Source organism: Phacochoerus africanus, chromosome 3 (genome assembly GCF_016906955.1).
Source record: "Phacochoerus africanus isolate WHEZ1 chromosome 3, ROS_Pafr_v1, whole genome shotgun sequence".
NCBI classification, from domain to species: domain Eukaryota; kingdom Metazoa; phylum Chordata; class Mammalia; order Artiodactyla; family Suidae; genus Phacochoerus; species Phacochoerus africanus.
Window position 1 is genome coordinate 141,616,886 of NC_062546.1, and position 26,456 is coordinate 141,643,341.

Genomic DNA, 26,456 nt, shown 5'->3' on the forward strand with positions numbered 1-26,456 from the left:
GTACTTTTTTCTTTTTATTGTTTAATAGTGTATCATTATATGAATATACCACATTTTGTTTATCCATTTACAAATTAATAGACCCTTGGATCTTTTCCAAATTTTTTTTTTTTTTTTGGTCTTTTTGCCATTTCTTGGGCTGCTCCCTCGGCATATGGAGGTTCCCAGGCTAGGGGTTGAATCGGAGCTGTAGCCACCGGCCTACGCCAGAGCCACAGCAACACAGGATCCAAGCCGCGTCTGCAGCCTACACCACAACTCACAGCAATGCCAGATCCTTAACCCACTGAGCAAGGCCAGGGATCAAACCCGCAACCTCATGGTTCCTAGTGGAATTCATTAACCACTGAGCCATGACGGGAACTCCTTTTCCAAGTTTTTATGTTTTGTTTTGTTTTGTTTTTGGTGTGTGTTACGTGACAAATACACCTATAAATATTTACCTACAAGTCTTTGTGTGGATATGTTTTAAATTCTCTGGGGTAAATTCTTAGGAGTAGAATTTTACAGTTCTATGGAAAATTATATTCAGCATTTGAAGTACATAACTGTCAAACTGTTTTCCCAAGAGGCTGAACCATTTTACATTCCCATTAGTGTTGTATGAGGGGTCCCGTTTCTCCATATTCTTGCCAACATTTGTTATTGTCTTTCTTTCTAATCATTGCCATTTTAGTGAGTGTGTATAGTGGTATCTTATTGTTTGTTTCTCATGGCCAAACCTGTGCCATATGGAAGTTCCCGGGCTAGGGTTTGAATTAGAGCCATGGCCTCTGACTTACACCACAGCCACAGTAATGCTGGATTCGAGCTGCATCTGCTTCCTATGGTGTAGCTTCCAGCAACACTGGATCCTCAACCCACTGAGCGAGGCCAGGGATTGAACCCACAGCCTCTGGGAGACTTTGTTGGTTCTTAACCCACTGATCCACAGTTGGAACATCATGTATCTCATAGTTTTGATTTGCATTTTCCTTCCTTCCTTCCTTTCTTCTTTCTTTCTTTCTTTCTTTCTTTCTTTCTTTCTTTCTTTCTTTCTTCTTCCTTCCTTCCTTCCTTCCTTCCTTCCTTCCTTCCTTCCTTCTTCCTTCCTTTCTTCCTTTCTTTCATTTATTTATTTTGCTTTTTAGGGCTACACTCACGGCATATGGAGGTTCCCAGGCTAGAGGTCAAATCAGAGCTACAGCTGCCGGCCTACGCCACAGCCACAGCAATGCGGGATCCTGGCCGTGTCTGCAAACTACACCCCAGCTCACAGCAACACCAGATCCTCCGCCCGCTGAGCAAGGCCAGGGATCGAACCTGCGTCCTCATGAATGCTAGTCAGATTCATTTCCGCTAAGCCACGAAGGGAACTCCAATTTGCATTTCTTTATTGACTAATGATGCTGAGTGTCTTTTCTGTGTCTATTAGCCACTTATATATCTTTTTTGGTAAAATGTTTTTTTTCACATTTTTGGCCCATACTTCACTTGGGTTATTTCTATTCTTATTATTACCAGTTATTTTAATGGTTCTCTGATTTTGAGCATCATGAACAAAGTAGGTGGGGTATCTGGCAAACGTCCAGATTTCTGTATGTGTACTCTAGTGTCTATGTAACTGAAATAGGAGGTAGTATTGAAACTTTATTTTTTTATTTTTTATTTTTATTTTTTGTCTTTTTTTTTTGCCATTTCTTGGGCCACTCCCATGGCATATGGAGGTTCCCAGGCTAGGGGTCGAATCGGAGCTGTAGCCACCAGCCTATGCCACAGCCACAGCAGTTCGGGGATCTGAGCTGCGTCTGCGACCTACACCAAGGCTCATGGCAACGTCAGATCCTTAACCCAATGCGCAAGGATCTGACCCACAACCTCATGGTTCCTAGTCGGATACGTTAACCACTGAGCCACGATGGGAACTCCTAAACTTTATTTTTATTAATTATTATTATTATCATTTTTTATGGCTACAGCTGGAGACTGTGGAAATTCCTAGGCCAGGGACCGAGTTTGAGCTGCAGCTGTGACCTACACAATGCCAGGGATCTAACCCACAACCTCATGGTTCCTAGTCGGATACATTAACCACTGAGCCACGATGGGAACTCCTAAACTTTATTTTTATTAATTATTATTATTATCATTTTTTATGGCTACAGCTGGAGACTGTGGAAATTCCTAGGCCAGGGACCGAGTTTGAGCTGCAGCTGTGACCTACACTGCAGCTGCTGCAACGCTGGATCATTGTGCCTGGCTGGGGATTGAACCATCTGCAGTGACCCTAGCTGCTGTAGTCAGATTTTTAATCCACTGCACCACAGTGGGAACACCTAAATTTTTTTGTTTGTTTTTGTTGCAGGAAAAAAGAGGCACTGGTGACAAGTGGTGGAATTTTGTAGAAATTTGTAGAAATTGCGTTTCTGTCAAACAGACTGTGTGCAGGCCATTGAGGAATGCTGAAATGAGGATGCATTTGCTAGTGTGTATCATCATGGTGAAGCGGAGCACGCACCCTTGTTTTTCTTCACAGGAAAGCAATCCTGGACAGATATCAGCACACTTCCCCAACTGTCTGAAACCATAGACACTGATTAGTGAATACACACTAGTTCTAATGTTCCTAGATTTCATTTGGTTTATAACTTGGTGATTCATAAAGGGAATTATTGAGCATTTTTTGAATTATTTACCGCTGTTAAGTGATGATTGTGAAATGCTTTATTAATGTAGGATCAGGACATGTGAAATAGTACATATTAGTTATGCTAGATTCATTTATAGCACTGGTTATGGATTGGAAATACTATTACTCCAATTTCTTGGATTGCTTCTCCTACAGCTGTTTTCTTTTTTTGGCCATACCCCAAGGCATTTGGAAGTTCAAGGGTCAGGGGTGGAACCTGAGCCACAGCAATGACAACACTCAGTCCCAAATTGCTAGGCCACAAGGGAACTCCAGCTTTTTTCATTTTTGGTTGTTCTTGTCATGTGTTACTAAGTTACTTTTAATAATACATCCAGCTCTCTGGAGGTGAGCTACAGGAACTCAATATGCTGCAGATTTTTAGTTCTGGAAGGATCATCAATGATGATCTCTTTTAAGATTCAGATTTTGCTAGATACGGCAGTGTAACCTCTGGAGACTTTGATTCCCTGGGTCTGAGATGGGGCCCCAGAATGTGTTTTTGTGAGTAAAACTTCAGCTGATTCTTAGGGTCAGGCAAGTTTGGGAAGCATTGATGTGGTAGAAAGAGCAGAGCTTTGGACTCAGATGGATCTGCATTTCAGTCACCTCTCATTTGTCAGTTGTGTCTTTTTGGGACACATAAATTACCTCCTTATGTTTTAGTTTCCTTACTTTATAGAATTATTGAGAGGGTTAAGTTACCCATAGAAAGAATGAGGCACACAGGAAATATGCATCAAACATTATCTACTGTAATTATGTTCCATTTAACAACAATAATCAAATATTTGAACACTTATGGGCAATGATGAAGAAAATTCATTCTTTGCCCTTAAGAAATTTATCAATGCTGTGGGGATGAAGTTTTTCACAGTGCTGGCAATAGGCTATATCATCAAAAAAGTTCAGAGCCATTTTTTTTTTTTGAAGAAGGGAAATTAAATGGGCAGACATTGCTAGAATAGGGGTGTGGGGTGACTGTACGGAGTGGAATTAGGAACAATAAAGAGCAAAAGCAGGAAAGCATCAAGCATCTTCAGAAAACATAAAACAGCCCCGTTAGTCTCATTCAAATGGCAAACTTGGAGTAGAATCAAAAGATAATGATAGAAAGTTAGGTTGGGATACCTGTGACTGTAGTGGACTTTAAAAGAAGATTCAAGGAGTTCCCTTTTGTTTCCACTAAAGAGTTTGAACAGGAGAGTGATGGTAATAATGTACTTTAATCCTCTAAAAAATGTATGTTAGAAGATTAAACTGGAGGAGTTCCCCGTTGTGGCTCAGTGGTTAACGAATCCGACTAGGAACGATGACGTTGCGGTTCCATCCTTGGCCTTGCTCGGTGGGTTAATGATTCCGCGTTGCCGTGAGCTGTGGTGTAGGTTGCAGTCACGCTCAGATCCCGCGTTGCTGTGGCTCTGGCGTAGGCCGGCGGCTACAGCTGCGATTAAACCACTAGCCTGGGAACCTCCATATGCTGCCCCAGCGGACCTAGCAAAGACAAAAAAAAAAAAAAGATTAAACTGGAAATAGTGTTAACGGTAAGAATTGATTCGGGGGAAACGAAGTCCTACTGTATAGCACAGGCGACTATATCCAATCTCCTGGGATAGACCATGATGGAAAATAATATATATATATACACATACCCACATGCATGTGTGTAAATATATACAATATATATTCATACACACACACACATATACGACTGAGTCGCTTTGCTGTTCAGCAGAAATTGGCACACTGTAAATCAGCTTTAATAAAAAAAAGAATTGATTCAAGGGGAGCCATTAGGAGGTTTTTTTCAATAATAATTGTAATTCAATAGCAAGGATTTGATAAGTGGTAATCTACATCTTAAAACGAAATGTAGATGCCTAAAATGTATCTGAAAGATACTGTCTATAATGTCTACAGTCCAGGTAAATAAAGGAAAAATTATCCCCATTACAGGTTTTCCATATTGCCCGCATTAAATTTTTTTTAAGTCGTGTCCCTTATTTTAGCGGCTCTCAACGATAGCTGAGAGCCAAGAGGTTGGAGGAAGACACAGGACGACCACCCCAGGCGAAAAGGTCGGGAAGCTGGCACCCGGCGGGAGGGGGCGTGTGCAGGGGCGGGGACGCAGGCGTAGGTGCGCGGCAGCCCCGGGGTATCGCGAGAGTTGGGCGGGCCGAGCAGTCGCAGCAGTCAATTCCCCCACCCTCCCCAGAGGAGCCGCCGGCCCTGGACTCTCCAAATTCTGAGCTCTCATCATGGCGGCGGCGGCCGCGGCGGCCGTCGGGGGGCCGCAGTCATCCCAACCCGAGGTGCCCGCACAGGGGCTGGCCCTGGACAAGGCGGCCACCGCCGCGCACCTGAAGGCGGCCCTCAGCCGGCCGGACAACCGGGCAGGTGCTGAGGAGCTGCAGGCACTGCTGGAGCGGGTGCTGAGCGCCGAGCGGCCACTGGCAGCGGCTGCGGACGGCGAGGAGGCGGCAGCGGCCAGCGGCGGGGGCGGTCCGGGGGCGGCCGAGGAGGAGGCCCTGGAGTGGTGTAAGTGCCTTCTGGCTGGAGGCGGAGGCTACGACGAGTTCTGCGCGGCAGTGCGGGCCTACGACCCCGCGGCGCTCTGCGGCCTGGTCTGGACAGCCAACTTCGTGGCCTACCGCTGCCGGACGTGCGGCATCTCCCCTTGCATGTCGCTGTGCGCCGAGTGCTTCCACCAGGGTGACCACACCGGACACGACTTCAACATGTTCCGCAGCCAGGCCGGGGGTGCCTGTGACTGTGGGGACAGCAACGTGATGCGGGAGAGTGGGTGAGTGGAGCCCTCCCCCCGGCGGGGGGCAGCGCTGGAGGCCCAGGCCGAGGTTTGGGGAGGCCTTGGAGAGGGGGAGCTCGGAGCCGACCCTGAGCTGTCAAGGGAGAGGAGTTGGGAAGGGTGCAGCTACACGGGGATGGAGATGACTGAGCTGTCAGCGGTGCAAAGGGGATGGGGTAGGGGTAGAGCGGAGAGCTTGTTTAGAGAAGGAGGCTGTGAATTTTCGGGGAAGCCGAGGCGAGTGAGTGAGTGAGTGCGAGAAAAGAGACAGTGCGTGGGATGGGAGGGGAGAGAGGAGGAAATAGTACTTGGGGAATCTGATGTCGAGCTGTCAATTGTGTACTAGTTGGGCAAGGCTTTAAAGCTGCCTGTTTCTTGGGAAGAACTTGATGATGTGATTTGGATTGGCTGGGAAGGGGATGATATTGGGGCTCAAATTGGGTCGCGAAATGATGAGAGTCGGGGAGGTGGCCTTGCAGCTTCAGGGGAGGACAGCTTGTGCAAAGGGACTTCTGAACTGTCAGTGTGTCAGTAAGGAGCTCTTGAGCTGATGGGGGTTGAGGGAGGAGGGAAGGGGAGGGGCATGCATGAAAAGTGACTGTTGAGCTGTCAGTGGAGTATTTGGTGTGCTGGAATGACATCTAGAAATGAGCTACTGAGCGAGCAGTTATAGAATACCCTCCATACCAGAAGAGCAAACAAAACACCAAGCGAGCTAGGAATCAAGTGTTAGGTCTTCTCCAGTTAAAAGGGCACTTTATTCACTAACTAATATGTGAGCCTCTGTCTAAAAGGAAACACCAACAAATGCTTTTTCGATAGAAGTGATGTACTAGAGTGTTTGGATTTAGGACAAAAGATATTTCAGAGATTGCAGTGAGTTAAAGAGTTGGTACATGTTGTGTCTTAGCTTAGGACGTAGTGCCAGTGTCTGGGGGAAGTCCTGGGAAAAGAAGAAACTTAGTCCAAGAGAGGAGATTTTGGCTGGGCACTCATTCAGTAGTTGAAAGAATGTTAGCAAATCCAGTCATTCAAGTTTTTCAATTTTCAAGTCTTATAATTAACAATAGAGTATAATCCCTATAGAAATGGCCACTATTTTCTTTGGAGTATTTGTAGGTTACTGTTTCTCCATAAGGTTTGTATGTTTGTATCTACTAGGTACAAGCAAGGCTCCCAGGGTATTACAAATGAACAAGACATTGACCTACCCCTTAAGCTGCTTACGCTAGAGTAGAAAATGATAAATTCCTTAAATAGTCTGGGAGTTAGAGGAGCCTTCTGTGCAGAGGGAGTAAGAAAAAAGCTTCAGAAAGAAGGTATATTGAGCTTGCTAATAATGATAATATTTATAATACTGCTGTTGCTAACAACAATAATAATAATTGCAGTTAACATTTTTGAGCTTAAAGTGTATGCCTGACACTTAAAAATGCTTTAAAAATTGAATAATTGAATAGGTAAAATATTTATGTAGTTAAAAAAGGAAAACAATAAAATAAAAAGATGCACAGTTTGAAATTTCACTCTCATCCTGTCTCCCATCTGCCCAGTTTCTTCCCATTAGTTTCTCAGTGCAAAAACAAACAAGGATGAATATGTGTTTTGATTTTTCAGTCTCCTTTTATGCAAAAGGTAACATTACATGCACTGTTCTATACATCTTTCAGTTTTCACTTATTTAATGGGTCTTTCCATGTCAATAAATCAGTGTATTCTGTTTAGTTAAAAGTAACTTAATTGGAGTGTAGTTGACTTATAATGTTGTATTAGTTTCAGTGTATGGCAGAGTGAATCAGTCATACCTATAAATATATCCATTCTTTTTTCCCTTATAGGTTATTACAAACTATTGAGTAGATTTTCCTGTGCTATATATAGTAGGTTCTCATTAATTAGTGTACTCGACTTAAAAAAAACTGCATAGTGTTCCACATCATGAGTTTGCCATTTTTTATTTAATCATCACTTTTGATGGACATTTGGGCTTCAGTATGAAATAAACTGGTATACCTGTCTTTTCACACCTGTGCAAGAATATCAATGGGCTAAATTCTCTAAGTGGAACTTACAGATTGCCCCCCATAAGGGTTAGTAGCAAGCATAGCATGTGACTCCCTGCATTCTGACAGCCTCATCAACAGAGTGCTATTAAAACTTTGAAATTTTTTTAGTTGAATATTTTTATTAAAGTATATTTGATTTATAGTGTACTGATTTCTGCTATATAGCAAAGTGACCGAGGTATATATGTCTTTCTGTCTTGTCTGTCTGTCTATCTATTGCCCTGATTTTATATTATCTTCCATCATGGTCTACCCCAAGAGAGTAGATATAGTTCCTTGAGCTATATAGCAGAACCTTATTGTCTATCTATTCTAAGTGTAATAGTTTGTATCTGCCAACCCCAAACTCCCAGTCCATCCCGCTTGCTTTCCCCCTTTTATGGCAACCACAAGTCTGTTCTCTATGTCTATGAGTCTGTTTCTGTTTTGTAGATAGGTTCATTTGTGCTATATTTTAGACTCCACATGTAAGTGATGTCATATGGTATTTGTCTTTCTTTTTCTAACTTCACTTATTATGATAATCTGTAGTTGCTGCAAATGGCATTATTTCATTTTTTATGGCTGAGTAGTATTCCATTGTATATATACCACATCTTCTTAATCCATTCATCTGTTGATGGAGATTTAGGACATTTAGGTTGTTTCTTGGCTATTGTGAATATGCTGCTGTGAACACAGGGGTGCATATATCTTTTTGAATTTTACTTTTGTTCAGAAATATGCCCAGGAGTGGGATTGCTGGGTCATATGGTAGTTCAGTATTCAGTTTTCTGAGGAACCTCCATTCTGTTCTCTGTAGTGGTTGTACCAGTTTACATTTCTATCTACAGTGTAGGAGGGTTCCCTTTTCTCCACACCCTCTCCAGCGTTTGTTATTTGTGGACTTACTAATGATGGCCATTCTGACTCGTGTGAGGTGGTACTGGGTTTTTTTCTTCTTTTTTCTTTTTTGGCCTTGCCTGCGGCATGCAAAGTTCAGTGGCCAGGGATTGAACCCATGCCACAGCAGCAACTGAGGCTACTGCAGTGACACCAGATTCTTAATCTCCTCTGCCACCAAGGGAACTCCCCAAACTTTGGATTTTTATCCATCTATTTGGAAAATAGTGGTCATATATTAAAATCTGCTTTGCATGATTAACTGATTTAATCAACAACCCTGAGATTGTTACTGTTATTATCTTCATTGTATAGAAAAGGAAAATGTGGCACAGAGTTTTAAGAAACTTGCTTAGGATTATATAAGCAGCTGGCTAGGCATGCTGGCTCCAGAGCCTGACAGCTCAACATTTCGTTCTGTTGCCTCTAGAGATAGGTTTTTTTTTTTTTTTTTTTTAAAGGGCTGCACCCGCAGCCTGTGGAAGTTTCTAGGCTAGGGGTCAGATGGGAGCTGTAGCTGCCGGCCTGCACAGCCACAGCAACGCCAGATCCCAGTCTGTGACCTACACCATAGCTCATGGCAACGCCAACCCACTGAGCGAGGACAGGGATCAAACCCAAATGTTCATGGATTCTAGTTGAGATCTGTACCACTGAGCCGTGACGGGAACTCCTACAAATAGCATTCTTATTGGTCCTTTGGTTCATTACCCTGTATTATACTCTCCCTCCCTACTCCGCACTGATGCACTCAAATATGGAAGTTCCCAGGGCAGGGATTGATAAGAGCCAAAGCTGCAACCACCTACGTCATAGCTGTGACAAAGCTGGATCCTTTAACCCACTGCCCCAGGTTGGGGATTGAACCCTCCCCTCTACAAAGACTTGAGCTGTTGCAGTTGGATTCTTAAACCACTGTGCCACAGTGGGAACTCTTTTTTTTAATATCCAGTTTTTTTTTTCTTTTTAGGGCTGAACCTGCAGCATATGGAAGTTCCCAAGCTAGGAGTTGAATCAGAGCTGCAGCTTTGTCACAGCCACAGCATCTCGGGATCTGAGCTGTGTCTTCGACCTATGTCACAGCTCAGGGCAAGCTGGATCCTTAACCCCCTGACTGAGGCCAGGGATTGAACCTGAATGCTTATGATCCTAGTCAGGTTCTTAACCCACTGAGCTACAATGGGAAATCCCTGCCATTGTTATTTATAGTTTCGTTTCTTTTCCTTTTTAAAGACTTACTTAAAATAAAAACAAAAAACAAAAAACTTAAGATGAATTTCAGGAGTTCTCTTGTGGTGCAGCAGTTAAGGATCTGGAATCGTCACTATAGCAGTTTGGGCCAAAACCTGGCCTGGGAAATCCACATACTGAGAGTGTGGCCAAAAAAAAAAAAAAAGAAACAAGAAACAAAAGTGAGGTTTCAAAGCAGAGAAATTGGAACAATTCTGTACTGATACTTAGACATTTTTTACTTCCTAGACTAGGTTAGCATTTAGGAGGAAACCCCCCATCCTCCGCCAAAGAATGTGAGGGTGGGAAAGAGTATTGATTTTTTTTTTTTTGTCTTTTGTCCTTTTAGGGCCGCACCCGCAGCATATAGAGGTTCCCAGGCTAGGGGTCTAATCAGAGCTACAGTTGCCGGCCTATGCCAGAGCGACAGCAATGCCAGATCTGAGCCGCGTCTGCGACCTACACCACAGCCAGGGAATGAACCCGCAACCTCATGGTTCCTAGTTGGATTCACTTCTGCTGTGCCACAACGGGAACTCTGATTCTTTTTTGAATTTTAGAACACATAGTATAATTATCAGATTGATCTGGATGAGATGCCTATCTGATCTCTCATTGTGATGCTTCAGTGCAGGAGCAGAAATATCTCAGTGAGTTTCTTTGAAGGTACGTGTACAGGTTTAGGGCATCTGAGCTGTGGTTAGTCTGCATCCTAGTCTTATAGCGTCTGCCTTTACTGAATCTTGTAGATTCTTATATTTGTGTCAGTCTGGCAACCCTCTATGAAATGATATAGTGCTTAAAGATTTATTGCCTCTCTGCAATGCATAGCTATTGCCTGTACATGCCAGTAGTTGCCTTGCCCAATTTCATGAAGGGCAAGAGTGAACAATAAACAATACTGTGGCCATTTGATTATTCTGAAATTTCGACAACTCTTTGGGTTGGATAGAATAATTCCTCCAGGCTATACACCTTATCTACTGCCCTGAGGATATTAGCAAGCAATGCAGGTTAAAAGGCTACCTCTGAAACTTTTTAGAATTGGGAATCATCAACAAATTATATCAATATTCCTGGTGGGCAAAACTGGACAACCCTTGCATGGGTGGAATGTATTTAGCATTTCTCAGTTTTTGATATTTCTTAAAATCCTTTTAGATCGCTAAAGATTGAAGATGTTTTGATTTGGGAGCATTTTGTTATTTTAACTGCCATAGAAGTTTGTAAATCCCATTTGGTAAACTTTTAGGAGGATTCTGTTTTCCTCTGTATCATGTTCTTAGTAAAAGAGAAGAAACCTTGCTGTGCCTTAATCCTTTTCCCAAGTGTCTGACTGTTGAGAGTAGGATGCTGTAGCGTTGGAGATAGGAAAGAGTCGAATCTTGGATCCATCATAACCTGTTATTTCTATTTAATTTTCAAATTTATAATTATAGAAATATGGAAGGAGGATTCAGTTGTTTTTGATTAGTGTATAATCAATGTGATGATATTTAACAGGTGTACAAATAAAAGGAAGAAAACAACTGAGAATTCATTTGTGGGAAGAGATTACCAGGCCTATAGAAACTCTGCATTAATAATTGTATGAGAGTTCCTATTGTGGCTCAGCATGTTAGAGACCCAGATATGGGTTCCATCCCTGGCCTCACTCAGTGGATTAATGATCTGGCATTGTCACAAGCTGTGGTGTAGGTCACAGATGCAGCTTGGATCTGGGGTTGCCATTACTGTACCTTGGCCTCAGCTACAGCTCCCATTCAACCCCTGGCCTGGGAATTTCATATGCCAGAAGTGTGGCCTAAAGAGAAAACAAAAAGCTATATGTATAACTGCATAGTTTTGCCACTAATGTAAGTGCAATTCATTGTCACAAATGATTGATGGAGGGCTGAGTTAAAAAAAAAGGAAAATAATGGAATTTTTAAGATAATGTGTGAATGGTTTGAGGTTTTGATGGTACAAATCAGAAATTGAGATTTGAAACATTTATTTTTCAAAAAAAAAATTTTTTTTTTGGCAGCAGAAGTTTCTGGGGCCAGGGATCCAACCCGTGCCATGACTGTAACCAGAGCCACAGTAGTGACAATGACAGGTCCTTAACCCACTAAGCCAGGAGAGTACCCCTATTTTTCAAATTTCGAAGCAAAGGGTGACCATTTTCATGATCTATCCCTGTATTATGGATTTCTTTTTTGCTTCCTTCATTATTTTCCCTCACAGATTGTAAACTCTAAAAAATAGGAACCTTCTCTTGCTATTATTAATCAAAGGCTTTTGCACTTAGTAGGTACTTAGTAAATGTTGAATTAAATTGAATAAAATACTGGCTCTTTTGCCTGAAAATTTGCCTTGAGATTACATTGCTTTATTCAGGAGATGGCATGGATTATTAAGTCTATAGCGTCTTTTTTTCAGTGTACTTCAGGAATGATTTCTTTTTAATTTTAAAAGTAATACTTATTGGTTTATAACATAAAAATAGGTGGATAAAGTAAAGGTTTCTCTTTCCTCTATCCCACTCCTCAGTGAGAGATTTCCCTTACTTTATTTCGAGCTTAGTTATACCTTTAAAATCTTTTAAGTATGATTCACTCAGCATTTCTAGGTGTTTTCTTGTGAGAAGTCTTTAGGTTATTTGGTGTGTGGTAATGCCAGAAATGGAAGCAGTTAATGTGTGGCTGAATAGCGATATACTCTGCTGTAACTTGCTTTTTTCCCCCGAGCATATTTATTGGACACTGTCTCTTCTTAGTATACAGAACCATTTCATTTTCTTTTTTTAAAGTTAAATTGCATTCTTTTTTTTTGTCTTTTTGCTATTTCTTGGGCCGCTCCTGTGGCATATGGAGGTTCCCAGGCTAGGGGTCTAATCGGAGCTGTAGCCACTGGCCTACGCCAGGGCCACAGCAACTCGGGCTCTGAGCGTGACTGCAACCTACACCACAGCTCACAGCAACGCCGGATCGTTAACCCACTGAGCAAGGGCAGGGACCGAACCTGCAACCTCATGGTTCCTAGTCGGATTTGTTAACCACTGTGCCACGATGGGAACTCCGTATTCTTTTTTTTCCCCCAGGACTGCACCGGAAGTATATGGAGGTTCCCAGGCTGGGGGTTGAATTGGAGCTGTAGCTGCTGGCCTACATGACAGCCATAGCAACAGAGGATCTGAGCCATGTCTGCGACTTATACCACTGCTCACAGCAACGCCAAATCTTTAACTGAGTGAGGCCAGGGATTGAACCTGAAAGCTCATGGTTCCTAGTTGGATTTGTTTCTGCTGTGCCATGACAGGAACTCCTAAAGTTAAATTGTATTCTATTTCATTTTTGACTCTCTGTATTTTACTATAATTTATTCAGTCAGTTTCCTACTGATAGACATATAAGTTGTTTGTTGTCTTGGGCTTTTTTTTTTTTTTTTTTTGGTAAATATTGTTGCAGTCATTATTCCTATATATACTTCTTTGTGTATGTGTGTGAGTATATGTGTGAGGATAAATTTCCAGAAGTTATATCTTGGTTAATGGAAATTTTTTTCCATTTTAAGCTTTGTTAGAGCCCTCCATAAGTTAATTTACAGTCCTACCAACAATATATGAAAGAGCATGTTTCCCTGCATCTTGGATGGTATACATGGTGTTATCAACTTTTCTGATCTTTGTTAATCTGGAAAGTGGAAAGTGATATCTTGTTTCATCTATTATCCTTTTCCCCGATGCCCTTCCATCCCAAACTGGAGTGTTTTGAAACAAATCTCAGATATCTTATAAATTTGTAAATATTTGAGTATATATTTTAATAAAGAGATATGAACCCTTAAAAATAAGACATAACCCAAATGTCTATTGACAGGTGAATGGATAAACAAAATGTAGCATATACATAAGATGGAATATTATTCAGCCTTTACAAGGAATGAAATTCAAACAGATGCTACAATATGGATTAGCCTTGAAAACCTTATGTTGACTGAAATAAGCCTGACACAAAAAGACAAATACTGTATGATTCTATTTATATAAAGTACCTGCAATAGTCTGATTCATAGCGACGGAGAGTAGAGTGGTGATTGCCAGAGGCTGGGGGAAGGGGTCAGTGGGGAGTTATTGTTTAATTGGTAGAGTTTCAGTTTGGGAAGATAAAAATGTTCTTGAGTTGGATAGTAGTGCTGGTTGCACAACATGAATATCCTTGATGACACTGAATTGTACACTTAAAAATGGTTGAAATGGGAAGTTCCCTGGTGGTCTAGTGATTGGCGTTTGGTGCTTTCACCACTGTGTCCTGGGTTCAATCCCTGGTGTGGGAATTGAGATCTCTGTCAAGCTGCTGCACCCTATGGCCAAAGGAAAAAAAAAAAAGGTTACAATGAAGTTAAAACTCACCCTCCTACCGTAGGTAAAAATAAAGGCAAAATGGCTTAAAGACTTAAATATAAGACAAGATACCATAAAACTCCTAGAGGAGAACATAGGCAAAACATTCTTTGTCATAAATTGTACCATTGTTTTCTTAGGTCGGTCTTCCAAGGCAATAGAAATAAAAGCAAAAATAAACAAATGGACCTAATCAAACTTACAAGCTTTTAGAGTTCTAATCAAACTTACAAGCTTTTGCACGGCAGAAGAAATAAACAAAATGAAAAGACAACATAAGGACTGGGAGAAAATATTAGCAAATGATGCCACCAACCAGAGCTTAATTTCCAAAATATACAAACAGCTTGTACAATTCATTAACAACAATAAGAAACAACCCAACTGAAAAATGGGCAGAAGATCTAAACAGGATTTATCCAAAGAATACACACAGATGGCCAGTAGGCACATGAAAAGATTCTTATTGCTAATTATTAGAGAAATGCAAATCAAACCTATGGTGAGGTGCCATCTCACACCAATCAGAATGGCCATCATTAAAAAGTCTGTAAATAATAAATGCTGGAGAGGGTGTGGAGAGAAGAGAACCCTATTACACTGTTGGTAGGAATGTAAATTGGTAAAACCACTGTGGAAAATAGCATGGAGATTCCTCAAAAACTATAAACAGAAGTTCTTGTTGTGGCTCAGTGGGTTAAGGACCTGATGTCTGAGGATGTGGGTTCAATCCCTGGCCTTGCTCAGGGGGTTAAGGATCCGGCAGTATCACACGCTGAGGCATAGGTTTTAGCTGCAGCTCTGATTCGACCCCTAGCTTGGGAACTTTCATATGCTATAGGTGAGGATGTAAAAAGAAAAAAACAAAAAACAGAAAACAAAACCCTCCTAAAAATAGAGTTGCCATATGATCCTTCGATCCCACTCCTGGGTATATATTTCAGAGAAAACCATAATTTGAAAAGATACCTGCTCTCCAGTGTTCACAGCAGTACTATTTACAATAGCCAAGACATGGAAGCAACCTAAATGTCCATAGACAGGTGAATGGATAAAGAAGATGTGATAACGCACACCCTGGAATATTACCCAGCCATTAAAAAGAATGAAATAATGCCATTTGCAGCAACATGGATGCAACTAGAGACTCATACTAAGTGAAGTAAGTCAGAGAAAGACAGATACCATCTGATACCACTTATGTGTGGAATCTAAAATATGACACAGATGAATTTATCTACAGAACAGAAACAGACTCAAAGACAGAGAACGGACATGTGGTTGCCAAGGGGGGAGTGGGAGGGAGTGGACTGGACTGGGAGTTTGGGTTTAGTAGATGCAAACTATTACATTTAGAATGCATGAGTAATGAGGTCCTGCTGTATAGCACAGGGAACTATATTCAGTCACTTGTGATAGAGCATGATTGACAATAATATGAGAAAAAGAATGTATGTGTATAACTGGGTCACTTTGTTGTACAGCAGAAATTGACAGAACATGGTAAATCAACTATAATAAAAAATTTTAAAAAGAATGATGTAATGCCATTTACAGCAACATGGATGGACCTAGAGATTTTTATACTGAGTGAAGTAAGTCAGAAAGAGTTCCATTTATGTGGAACTAAAATATGACATAAATCAGCATATCTATAAAACAAAAACAGACTCAGAGAGTAGACTTGTAGTTGCTAAGGAGAAGGAGCAGTGGAGGGGGGGAAGGATTGGGAGTTTGGGATTAGCAGAGACAAACTGTTGTATATAGGATGGATAAACAATGAGTTCCTACTAAATAGCACTAGGAACTGTATTCAATATCCTGTGATAAACCATAATGGAAAACAATTTGAAAAAGAATGTATAACTGAGTCACTTAGCTCTACAGAAGAAATTCACACATTGCAAATCAATTACACTTCAATAAAATTTAAAACATTTTAAAAATGATAAATTTTATGATATATGTATTTTATCACAATTAAAAGAACAATTATAGTGCCATTACCACACCTAAAATATTCGAAGTTATTTCTTAATGTCTTCAAATATCCAGTGAGTGTTCAGATTTTCCTTCTTGTCTCATAAATGATTTCTGAGGGTTGATTTAGGATTAGGATGCAAAAAGGTCCTAATGTTATATTTTGTTCTTATACTCTTAATTTATGTTCTCCCCTCTTCCTTCTTTGTAGTTTATTAGTTGAAGAAACCCACATTCTGGAATTTCCTAATTGCACCTCTGTGATATTTAACTTGTTTCTCTGCCCATTCTTTTCTATAAATTAGTAGTTACATCTGGATTCTTGATGAAATTTTAGGTTCTATTTTTGGAGGGGTGCTAGAAAACTTTTAATGGTGTTTTTAACTTCCTCTGGAATCACAGCAGGAGCTACAGAATGTCTCCTTGTCTCTTTAGTAAGTGTTAGGTTGATCAGTGGGTTCAGGTTTGTCAGCCCAATCCATTTGTTTTAAAGTCCCCTGTCATGTTAAAGATTTTCTTTTTTTTTCTTTTTTTTTTGGCTGAGCCCACAGCATGTGAAAGTTCCAGGGGTTGAATTTGTACCACAGCAATGACCTGAGCCATAGCAGTGACAATGCCAAGTCCTTAACCTATTAGGCCATCAGGGACCTCCTATGTTAAAGACTGTAGCATGTATTTATTATCATTGTCTAGATTCATTATTTTATTAGAGTTTGCAAAATGGTGTTATTCTTTTTTTTTTTTTTAAAAGGGCCGCACCTGTGGCCTATGGAAGTTTCCGGGCTAGGGATCCGGTCAAAGCTGCAGCTGCCGGCCTGTGCCACAGCCACAGCAACTTGGGCCGTGAGTTGTGTCTGTGACCTACACTGCAGCTCATGGCAACACTGGATCCTTTAAGCCACCGAGTGAGGCCAGGGATTGAACCTGCCTCCTCATGGATGCTAGTCAGATTCTTAACCTGCTGAACTCCAAAAAGGTGTTATTCTAATTGTATTGTCCTTTCATATATTAGAGTTCTTTCTAGCGTATTCTACTCTTAATGTTTGAAGAATAAGTTATACTTATATCTCTAGACATGTTTTACAGAGATCTACTGAGAGGTGTACTGTAGTCAGACTTAGAAAATACTACAGACTGTATTTTCTTGGCTATCTGCAGTGCATCTTAAAGAAATCCTATGGTAAAGAAATCTGTAACTTTGAATATCCTGCAGTTCATTGGTTAAATCCAGGAAGTTATTATTTTTCGAGACACGCCAATTTGGAAAATGTAGTCCATTTGAATTCCTCTCATTACCTTAATGTCAGCGTGTCTAAAATTGAATCAATTTATACCTCTCCAGAATAGTTACATGTAGATTTTCCTTTTTCTTTCATCCTTTTTTGTTTCTTTTAAAATAAGTATCATTTCCCACCCATAACCCCCAGTCAGAAATCCCAGCTACTAGTGGCTTAAACTTTGAAGACATTTGAAGACATTTATTGTTTTGTATCTCAGAACTCGTTTAGCAGCTTATTGGTGTTACTGGGGAGCCAGACTTTTTTTTTTTTTTTTAATAAACTTTCATTCCATCTCTTTGTTTATATTTGGTCTTTTTGTTTCATGGCTGGCAAAAAACAGAGGAATGGATTTGGGGTAGATATCTAACAGTGTCTGCTTGTGTCACTGATTCTTCCCTTTCCCTTCTTCTTATATGCTTGGTACCAAGAATTTTCTTTTGCTTTATCTTAGATTTGTTCTCTTCGTTCTCTGCTGTCACTTTAGGCCAGGCCTTCATCACGCCATAACCTATTCCATGAAAATTTACCGTTTTCCTGCCTGTAATAATTTCACAGTTCAGTCTAACCTTCACTCATATAAAGTTCTGCTTGATGTGTGTCACTTCTTTGCTTAAAATAGCTTCCCATTTTTTCTAGGCTAAAGTCTGGAGCCCTTTCAGTGTTTTCCACCTACACTGCCAACATTACCTTCTCCATTTCTAGTGGGATCCTCTCCACTACTTTTTTTTTTTTTTTTAGCTCACTGTATGTAGTCCTGTCCTTGATGTTCTTATGTTGTAACCTGCCTTGCAAAGTCCAGTGGTGAGTTTTATTTTTTCTGTGAAGCTCATGTGTAGAGGTAGCACTCCTATAGCATAAGTATAGTGTGAAACCATATGGCAGGATTTGATTTTCTGAATTAACAATATTTTCTTTTCTGGTTTATATCCCTACAACTAACAAACTTTCAGTAAAGATGTGATGGTGTAGAAGACCTGTGCCATAACTACCTCTTTTTTTAATATCTTCTTTGTACATATTTGGAGTTTTAGAATGTGTCTGTGTATTTATAAATGGATTACTTGTGAGATTTTCTTTCCTATGAATCTGGAATTTTCTCTAGAGCAGTATTCATCTAACTCAAGTCACGAATTCAAACAAAGGAGCACAACACTCCTTATGTTCTGAGAGGTTGGAGGAAGAAGAGTTAAAGAAATCTTTATCTTCTTTTCTGTGTTCACTGTACTTTTTGTCATAATTTTTTTCTAATCATTTTTATGTCCTGTTAAGTTCTTTAAAACTATTTACAACTATGAAACTTTTCAGGATACATGAATTATCAAGATAATATAACAAATACCTTTGTACTTACCACTGAGATTAATAGTGGTCAACCTTTAGTCATATTTGCCTTAGAGCTTTTTTCAATCAAAAAACTAAAGGTCATCCTCTTCGTCCTTCCTTTCTCTTTCCCTCCCCAGGGGTTACCATTATCTTGGAATTCATGTATTATATCCATGCTTGCTCTACTTTTACATATACTTAAATGTACTACATTTAAACTATGTCTATACACACACACATATAAATTGTTTTAGTGTGAAAATTTTACGTAAAATATTTTACATTATATGAATCCTTTTGCAACATGCCTTTTTCATTTATCATGTTGCTAATATAGACTAGTTCATTCACTTCAAATTATTATTAAACAGTTACAGTGTGATTAAACCACAGTTTGCTTATCTATTTCTTTGCTGATGCTTTGTATTTGTCACTGTTTCCAAAAGGGCTATAGTGAACATTTTTTTTTAATGGCTGCACTCGCACTAACCTATTGCACCACAGGGGGAATTCCCTGGGTTTTTTGTTTTATCTCACTGAGTGTTTTTTTTTTTTTTTTTTGTCTTTTTGCCTTCTCTAGGGCCGCTCCCGCGGCACATGGAGATTCCCAGGCTAGGGGTCTAATCAGAGCTGTAGCCACCAGCCTACACCAGAGCCACGGCAACACAGGATCCGAGCCGAGTCTGCAGCCTACACCACAGCTTACGGCAATGCCGGATCCTCAACCCACTGAGCAAGGGCAGGGACGGAACCCGCATCCTCATGGTTCCCAGTCAGATTTGTCAACCCCTGTGCCACAACAGGAACTCCGAGTTTTAAGACTAAATATGCTAAATACTGAGCTTCGTTTATGTGAATTCCTAATTTCATTTTTCATTCTGGGGCCTGTGTCTTTTCACCTTGTTACTTTTCATCATCATAATAGTGTTGTAAAAAGCTTTAAATTAAAAATCCAGTTTTTCTGCACTAGTTTGTATTATTTGTCTTTTTATTTTATTTATTATTACTTATTTAGTCTCTTAAGGGCTGCCCCCATGGCATATGGAAGTTCCCAGGCTAGGGGTCAAATGGGAGCTGCACTGCCAGCCTATACGACAGCCGAAGCAACACCAAATCTGAGCTGTGTCTGTGACTTACACCACAGCTCATGATAACACCAGATCCTTAACCCACTGAGGGAGGCCAGGGATTGAACCTGCATCCTCATGGATGAGCCATGATGGGAAACTCCTCATATAATGACTTAAAAAAATGTTTCTCAGAACCTAAATTAGGGCACCATTTTTAGATAATCAGCAGAAAAACAACAATACATTCAGGATTTCTTGACTTTTTCAGTGAGAATTCAACATCTTGTTTTTACCTTTTAACCCTGAATTATTAAAAAGTTAATTAATGTATACAGCTTCAAATAGAGGAGGAAAACCTTTTCTTTCCCATTTCCATTTTTCTTACTTTGTTTTCCTTTCATCTGAATACCTAAAATGTTCATTGTCTCTATTATTGATGATTCAACACAAATAGTCCTCAAAGGCAGGACAGACTTAGGCAGCCTGATGTGGAGATACACACACACACACACACACACACACACACACACACACACCTATTTGATCTGGTGTCTTTTACTCAGCATAATTATTTTATTTAATTAATTTTTTTGTCTTTTTGCCATTTCTTGGGCTGCTCTTGTGGCATATGGAGGTTCCCAGGCTAAGGGTTGAATTGGAGCTGTAGCCACCAGCCTACGCCACAGCCATAGCCACGTGGGATTGGAGCCGCACCTGCGACCTACACCACAGCTCGTGGCAATGCTGGATCCTTAACCCACTGAGCAAGGGCAGCGACCGAACCCGCAACCTCATGGTTCCTAGTCGGATTCGTTAACCACTGAGCCATGACGGGAACTCCCGTTCATTTCTCTTCTTAGGGAAAATATTGGTTCAGATATTTTGATTGTTTTTTTCCTTATCTAAGGTTTGCTTCCTTTATTTGCTTTTTTTTTTTTGCTCATGGAATTTATTTTATTTTTTATTTTTTACTTTTTTAAAGGGCTGCACCTGGGGCATATGGAAGTTCCTTAGCTAGGGATTGAATCAGAATTGCAGCTGCCAGCCTACACCACAGCCACAGCCACATGGGATCCAAGCCCTGTCTGTGACCCGCACTGCAGTTTACAGCAATGCTGGATCCTTAAGCCACTTGGCGAGACCAGGGATTAAACCTGCATCCTCATGGGTACTAGTTGGCTTCATTATGCTGAACCACAAGGGGAACTCCTGTCTTGGACTTTTGATAACTTAATTACAGTGTGTTTCAGTGCAGCTGTTTTTGGGCTCAACCTACTTAGGGACTTTAAGACCTCGTGAATCTGGATGTCCATTTATTTCCCCAGTTTGGAAAGTTTTCAGCCATTATATCTTTAAGTAAACTTTTGGTCTCCATCTCTTGCTTTTCTTTCTGTGATTCCCATAAGGCATGTATTTGTTCTTTGAATGTTGTCCCGTGTGTCCTTTCGGCTTTCTTCATTCATTCTCATCTTTCTTTCTCTCTTTTTTTTTTTTTTTTGCTTTTCTGGGTGGGTAACTTCAGAGGACTTGTCTTTGAGTTCACTGATTCTTTCTTCAGCTTGATTAAAGTCTGCTGTTGAAGTTTTATGTTAGGTTTTTTAGTTTCAGTCATTATATTCTTCAGCTGTAGGATTTCTGTTTATTTTTAAAAATGACTTCTATGGCTTTTGAACTCATTTTATTAATATATTTTCCCCTTACTTTTACTTACTTTATTTGTGTTTTCTTATAGTTCACAAAGTTTATTTGAGTATTGTTTTGAATTCCTTGTCATCAATCCATAAATCTCTATTTCTTCAGGGTCAGTTATTGGAGGTTTATTAATTTCCTATGATGGTATTAGGTTTTTTTGATTTCTTTGTGATCCTTCTATCCTTGTGTTGGCATCTGGGCATTTGAGGAAGTGTTCTTTTTGGGTTCATTTTTGCAGGGAAATATTTCTAGTCAACCCAGCTTGATATTCTGGATGGACCAGTTGATGGTGTACACTAGAAGGCAGCATTCGCTTTCAGGGTGTCCAGTGAGGTGGGGCCACTGCCCCTCCATTGAGGTCGGGAGGGACCTGATGGCTTGGTTCCACGTGTGGATGAATCTGCTGGCTGGGCTCCTTATGTGGGTGGGGCTTCTGGCTTGGCTCTGTGGTCAAATGTGGCTACTGCTTGGGCTCCATAATCACCTCTAGTTGGGCAGGGTCACAGACTCTGCTTCCAGCCTGAGTGGTGCAGCTATTTGGACCACTGATTGGGTGGGTTTGCAGGCTGAGTTCTTAATCACCCCTGGTTGGGTGTGTCCCAAGGCTGTGGTCCCTGGCCAGGTGCCGGTCTATACTTCCCATTGGGTCAGATTTTTAAAATTAGCCTGGATTATGATATTCTCTTTGATTATTTCTTCAAACCATTGAAAGCTAAGGGAATTGCACTATTTTAAAAAAAATTTTTTTTATTTCGGGTAGCCTGTGTCTTCCAGCATATCTCTTTAACTTGGACATCATGTGAAAATTCTTTCTTTGACTGTAGTTTATGGTGGACAAAAGTTCCAGATTAAGAATTAAGCAATCCTGACTTTCATCTCCTCAAATGATTGGGTCAAATAGGTGTGCATTTATACTTATGGTAGTCCTTACATTCGGTATGTTTATTTACACTCTCTCCAGCAGTGGAATGAGAATATGCATCACTTTACTACCTAGCCAGGACAATATGTCATCAAACTTGTGGTCTTTGCAAATATGATAGGTATTAGAAAATTGTCCCAATGTGATTTTTTTGTTTTTTGGTCCTTATATTATTTACAGGTGTGTTATTGATTTCCAAACTTTGGAGAATTTTTTAGGTTTGTCTGTTACTGATTTCCAGTTTAATTACTTTGTGGTCTGAGAGCATACTTTATGTAATGTCAGTTTTAAATGCTTCAGTCCCACAAAGTTGATAAGATGCATATATCCTTTTTTGATATTTTTTGCTTGTCAGCATTGCCATTAATCTCTGGTTTTGATTAATTTTACTGTTGGCCAGTAGGCTGGCTCCATTGTGTGTTTAGGCAGTCATGTCTTACTGAGGGAATGTAAGTAGTCTGCTTGCTATCATTAACATAGTACCACAAACTAGGGGACTTAAGCAATAGAAATTTCTGGAGTATGGATCAAGGTGCTGCCAAGTTTGGTTTCTCCTGACACCTCTCTCCTTGGCCTGCAGCTGTGTGCTTTCTTTCTGTGTTTTCACATGGCCTTCCTTCTGTATGCACGTATGCCTCGTGTCTCTCTCCTAAAAAGGACACCAGTTCTGTTGGACTAGAGTCCCACCTTGTGACCTCATTTAATTTTAATTACCTTTTTGGTGGCCCTGTTTCCAGATATAGTCACACTGGGAGTTAGGACTTCAGTGTATGAATGTTAGGGCACCTCACTTCAGTTCATAATGGGAGGGGAATGGAGAGTAGTTATATACACTGGGAAGGTACTTCCTGTGCTAATCCTATGCAAGGTAGTCAATGTAAATGTTGATAAATGTACACAGTGATTATTTGAAAATACTGTCTGTATGCTTAAGGTAATTATATGATTCTGTGAATTAATAATACCCCTTGCTTCTAAAAAATTTAGAAAAAGAAAATTTTTCTTTGGCTCCACCTGTGCCATGTGAAGGTTCCTGGGCCAGGGATTGACCATGCCACAGCAGTGACCTGCGTCACTGAAGGGACAGCACCAGATCCTTAACCTGCTGAGCCACAAGAGAAATCCCCAAAGAGAAATATATTGATACGTATTTTACAAGCAGTGGAGTGAGTGTCCAGATGTTGTTGGGTATATATATATAGTGCTCTGTCATTGACGCTTAGCTCTTTTTGGTTGATAGTACTTAAAATGACAGACATTTATTATCATATACTGTTTATGTACCAAGGATTCTGAAGTGGCTTAAGTGTGTGGTTATGGCATAATGTCTCTCACGAGGTTGTAATCAAGATCTTGGCTGGCATTAGTCTTCTGAAGGCTTGTTGGGATGGGAGGATCCACTTCCAAGATGTGTCACTCACATGTCTGTTAATAGGAGAGCCATTTTCTTTTTCTTTTTTTTTTCTTTTCTGGGCTGTACCTGTGGCAATGGAAATTTCTGGTTGAATTGGAGCTGCAGCTTCTGGCCTATGCCACAGCCACAGCCATAGCAGTGCCAGATCTGAACCTCCTCCGTGACTTACACCACAGCTTACAGCAATGCTGGATCCTTATCCCACTGAGTGAGTCCAGGGATTGAACCTACATCCTCATGGATACTAGTCAGGTTCTTAACCTGCTGAGCCACAAGGGAACTCCTGAGAGTTATTTTCTTGAAATGTGGACTTATCATAGGGATGCTTATAAAACTTAATATTTTTTTTGTAGTGCAAATGTGATAACAATGAATTCTGGGTTTTGTCTGAAAAATTTTTATTTATCTTCAGTTTTGAAATGTATTTTTGTGTTAATTCTGGATTTGTTTTCTTTTAGGACTTTAAATATGTCCCTGCCTTGTGTTCCTGATTGTGTGATTTCTTTTTTTTTTTTTTGTCTTTTGTTTGTTGTTGTTGTTATTGTTGTTGTTGTTGCTATTTCTTGGGCCGCTCCCGCGGCATATGGAGGTTCCCAGGCTAGGGGTTGAATCGGAGCTGCAGCCACTGGCCTATGCCACAGCCACAGCAACGCGGGATCCGAGCTGTGTCTGCAACCTACACCACAGCTCACAGCAACGCCAGATCCTCAACCCACTGAGCAAGGCCAGGGATTGAACCCTCAACCTCATGGTTCCTAGTCGGATTTGTTAACCACTGAGCCACGATAGGAGCTCCCTTGATAAGTTCTTTGTTCTGTGATTTTACGTTTTCAACAAATTTGGAAAAATTTTGGCCCTTCTTCATGTGTTTATTCTTTCTCCCCTTGTCCCTTTTTTGGAATTCCAATGCAGTGTAGCATTGCTTGTTCTTATCCCACACCTCACTGAGTCTCTGTTCTTTTTCTGTCCCCATGTTTTATTTTGGATAGTTTCTTATTGCTTTGCCAAAATTACTGATCTTTTCTTTCTAGTGTATAAACTACTATTATCCCATCAGGTGTACTTTTCATTTCTAAAGTTGTATTTTTCATCTGTAGAAGTTTGATATGGGCCTTATTTATTATCATGGTATAAGGTGAGAGGGGATTCCTCCCTCCTGGACCCAGAGTGACTGGTTATTCAGTTATCTCAATACCATTTCTCAGAATGAGCCATGTTTTCCTCAGAGATTTGAAATCTGCTTTTGTCATGAATTAAATCCCACATATATTTGATTCCATTTCTCAACTCACAGCAATTAATCTGTCGATTGTTATGTCTTTTCATGTACCATTACCACATTTTTTTTCTTTCTGTCTTTAAGCATTCACTTTATAATTTCTTTCCTTTTCCTTTTCCTTTCCTTTCCTTTCCTTTCCTTTCCCTTTCCTTTTCTTTCCTTTCTTTCCTTTCCTTTCCTTTCCTTCCTTTCCCTTCCCTTTCCTTCCCTTCCCTTCCTTCCCTTTTCGCTTCCGTTGCCCTTCCCTCCGCTTCCCTTCCCTTCCCTTCCCTTCCTTTTCCTTCCGTTGACTTCCCTTCCACTTCCCTTCCTTCCTTCCCTTCCTTCCCTTCCCTTTCCCTTCCCTTCCCTTTCCCTTTCCCTTTCCCTTCCCCTTCCCCTTCCCTTCCCCTTCCCCTTCCCTTCCCTTCCCTCTTTCTTCTTTCTTTCTTTCTTTGCTTTTTTAGGGCCACAACCAGCATATGGAAGTTCCCAGGCTAGGGATCTAATCAGAGCTGTAGCTGCCCGCCTAAACCACAGCCACAGCAACACGGGATCCAAGCTTCATTTGTGACCTACACCACAGCTCATGGCAATGCCGGATCCTTAACACACTGGGCCAGGCCAGGGATTGAACCTGCGTCCTTATGGATCCTAGTCGGGATCGCACATCACTGAGGCATGAAAGGAACTTCCTATAATTTATTTATTATTTTAATAAATAAGTACATTTACATCTATAATTTTACTTTCAAATCTTCTGATCTTATATGTCTTCCCTAATTGGATTTAAAACATTTAATTTTCATAAATATTTTGTTCATGCCTTTCTAGTTTTTTAGGCTCCAATAAATAATATTGAACTTGTATAAATAGAATTTAAAATGTTTCCTTTTATTTCTTAACGATTCATGTAATCTAACAATTTTAGACATGAGGTGAATCTGCATTTTAATCAAGCCATACATAATAGAGAGTTAGAAATGTATATCTAAAGAAATGACATAAAAACACCTATAGGTGAATTTGGAACTGAATTTCTGTTTCAACTCTGTTTTACTTTACTCTGTACTTTATTTAATTGAATTTACCATTAATGTCTACTGTCTAGAGTGTAATCTCCCTAAAGGCTAGATACAACACTGTTTTGAGTATTTTAATTGTAAAATATATTAGTATATGATAAAACTGTTCTACTTTTGGAGTTCCTCTTGTGGCTCAGTGGAAAGGAATCCGATTAATATCCATGAGGATGTGGGTTTGATCCCTGGCCTTGCTCAGTGGGTTAAGGATCTGGCATTTCCATGAGCTGTGGTATAGGCTGCAGATGCAGCTCAGATCCCATGTTGCTGTGGCTGTGGCGTAGGCTGGCAGCTACAGCTCCAATTTGACCCCTAGCCTGGGAACTTCCATATGCTGCAAGTGTGGCCCTAATAAAAAGCAAACAAACAAAAAAACCTACTCTACTTTCATTACATTTA

The 26,456-nt window shown here is 40.4% G+C and overlaps 1 protein-coding gene across 4 annotated transcripts in view; it reads left to right on the top strand.

Moving 5' to 3' along the window:
- The first annotated feature begins 4,869 nt into the window (after positions 1-4,869).
- The window catches only part of UBR3 (ubiquitin protein ligase E3 component n-recognin 3), a 221,850-nt gene continuing 200,263 nt past the window's right edge, over positions 4,870-26,456 (top strand). For all 4 annotated transcript variants that reach the window (XM_047772845.1, XM_047772846.1, XM_047772847.1 and 1 more), the window contains exon 1: positions 4,870-5,471. In XM_047772845.1, the coding sequence (XP_047628801.1) occupies positions 4,927-5,471 (545 nt within the window). In that variant the 5' untranslated portion in view covers positions 4,870-4,926. The remainder of the gene's footprint in view (positions 5,472-26,456) is intronic.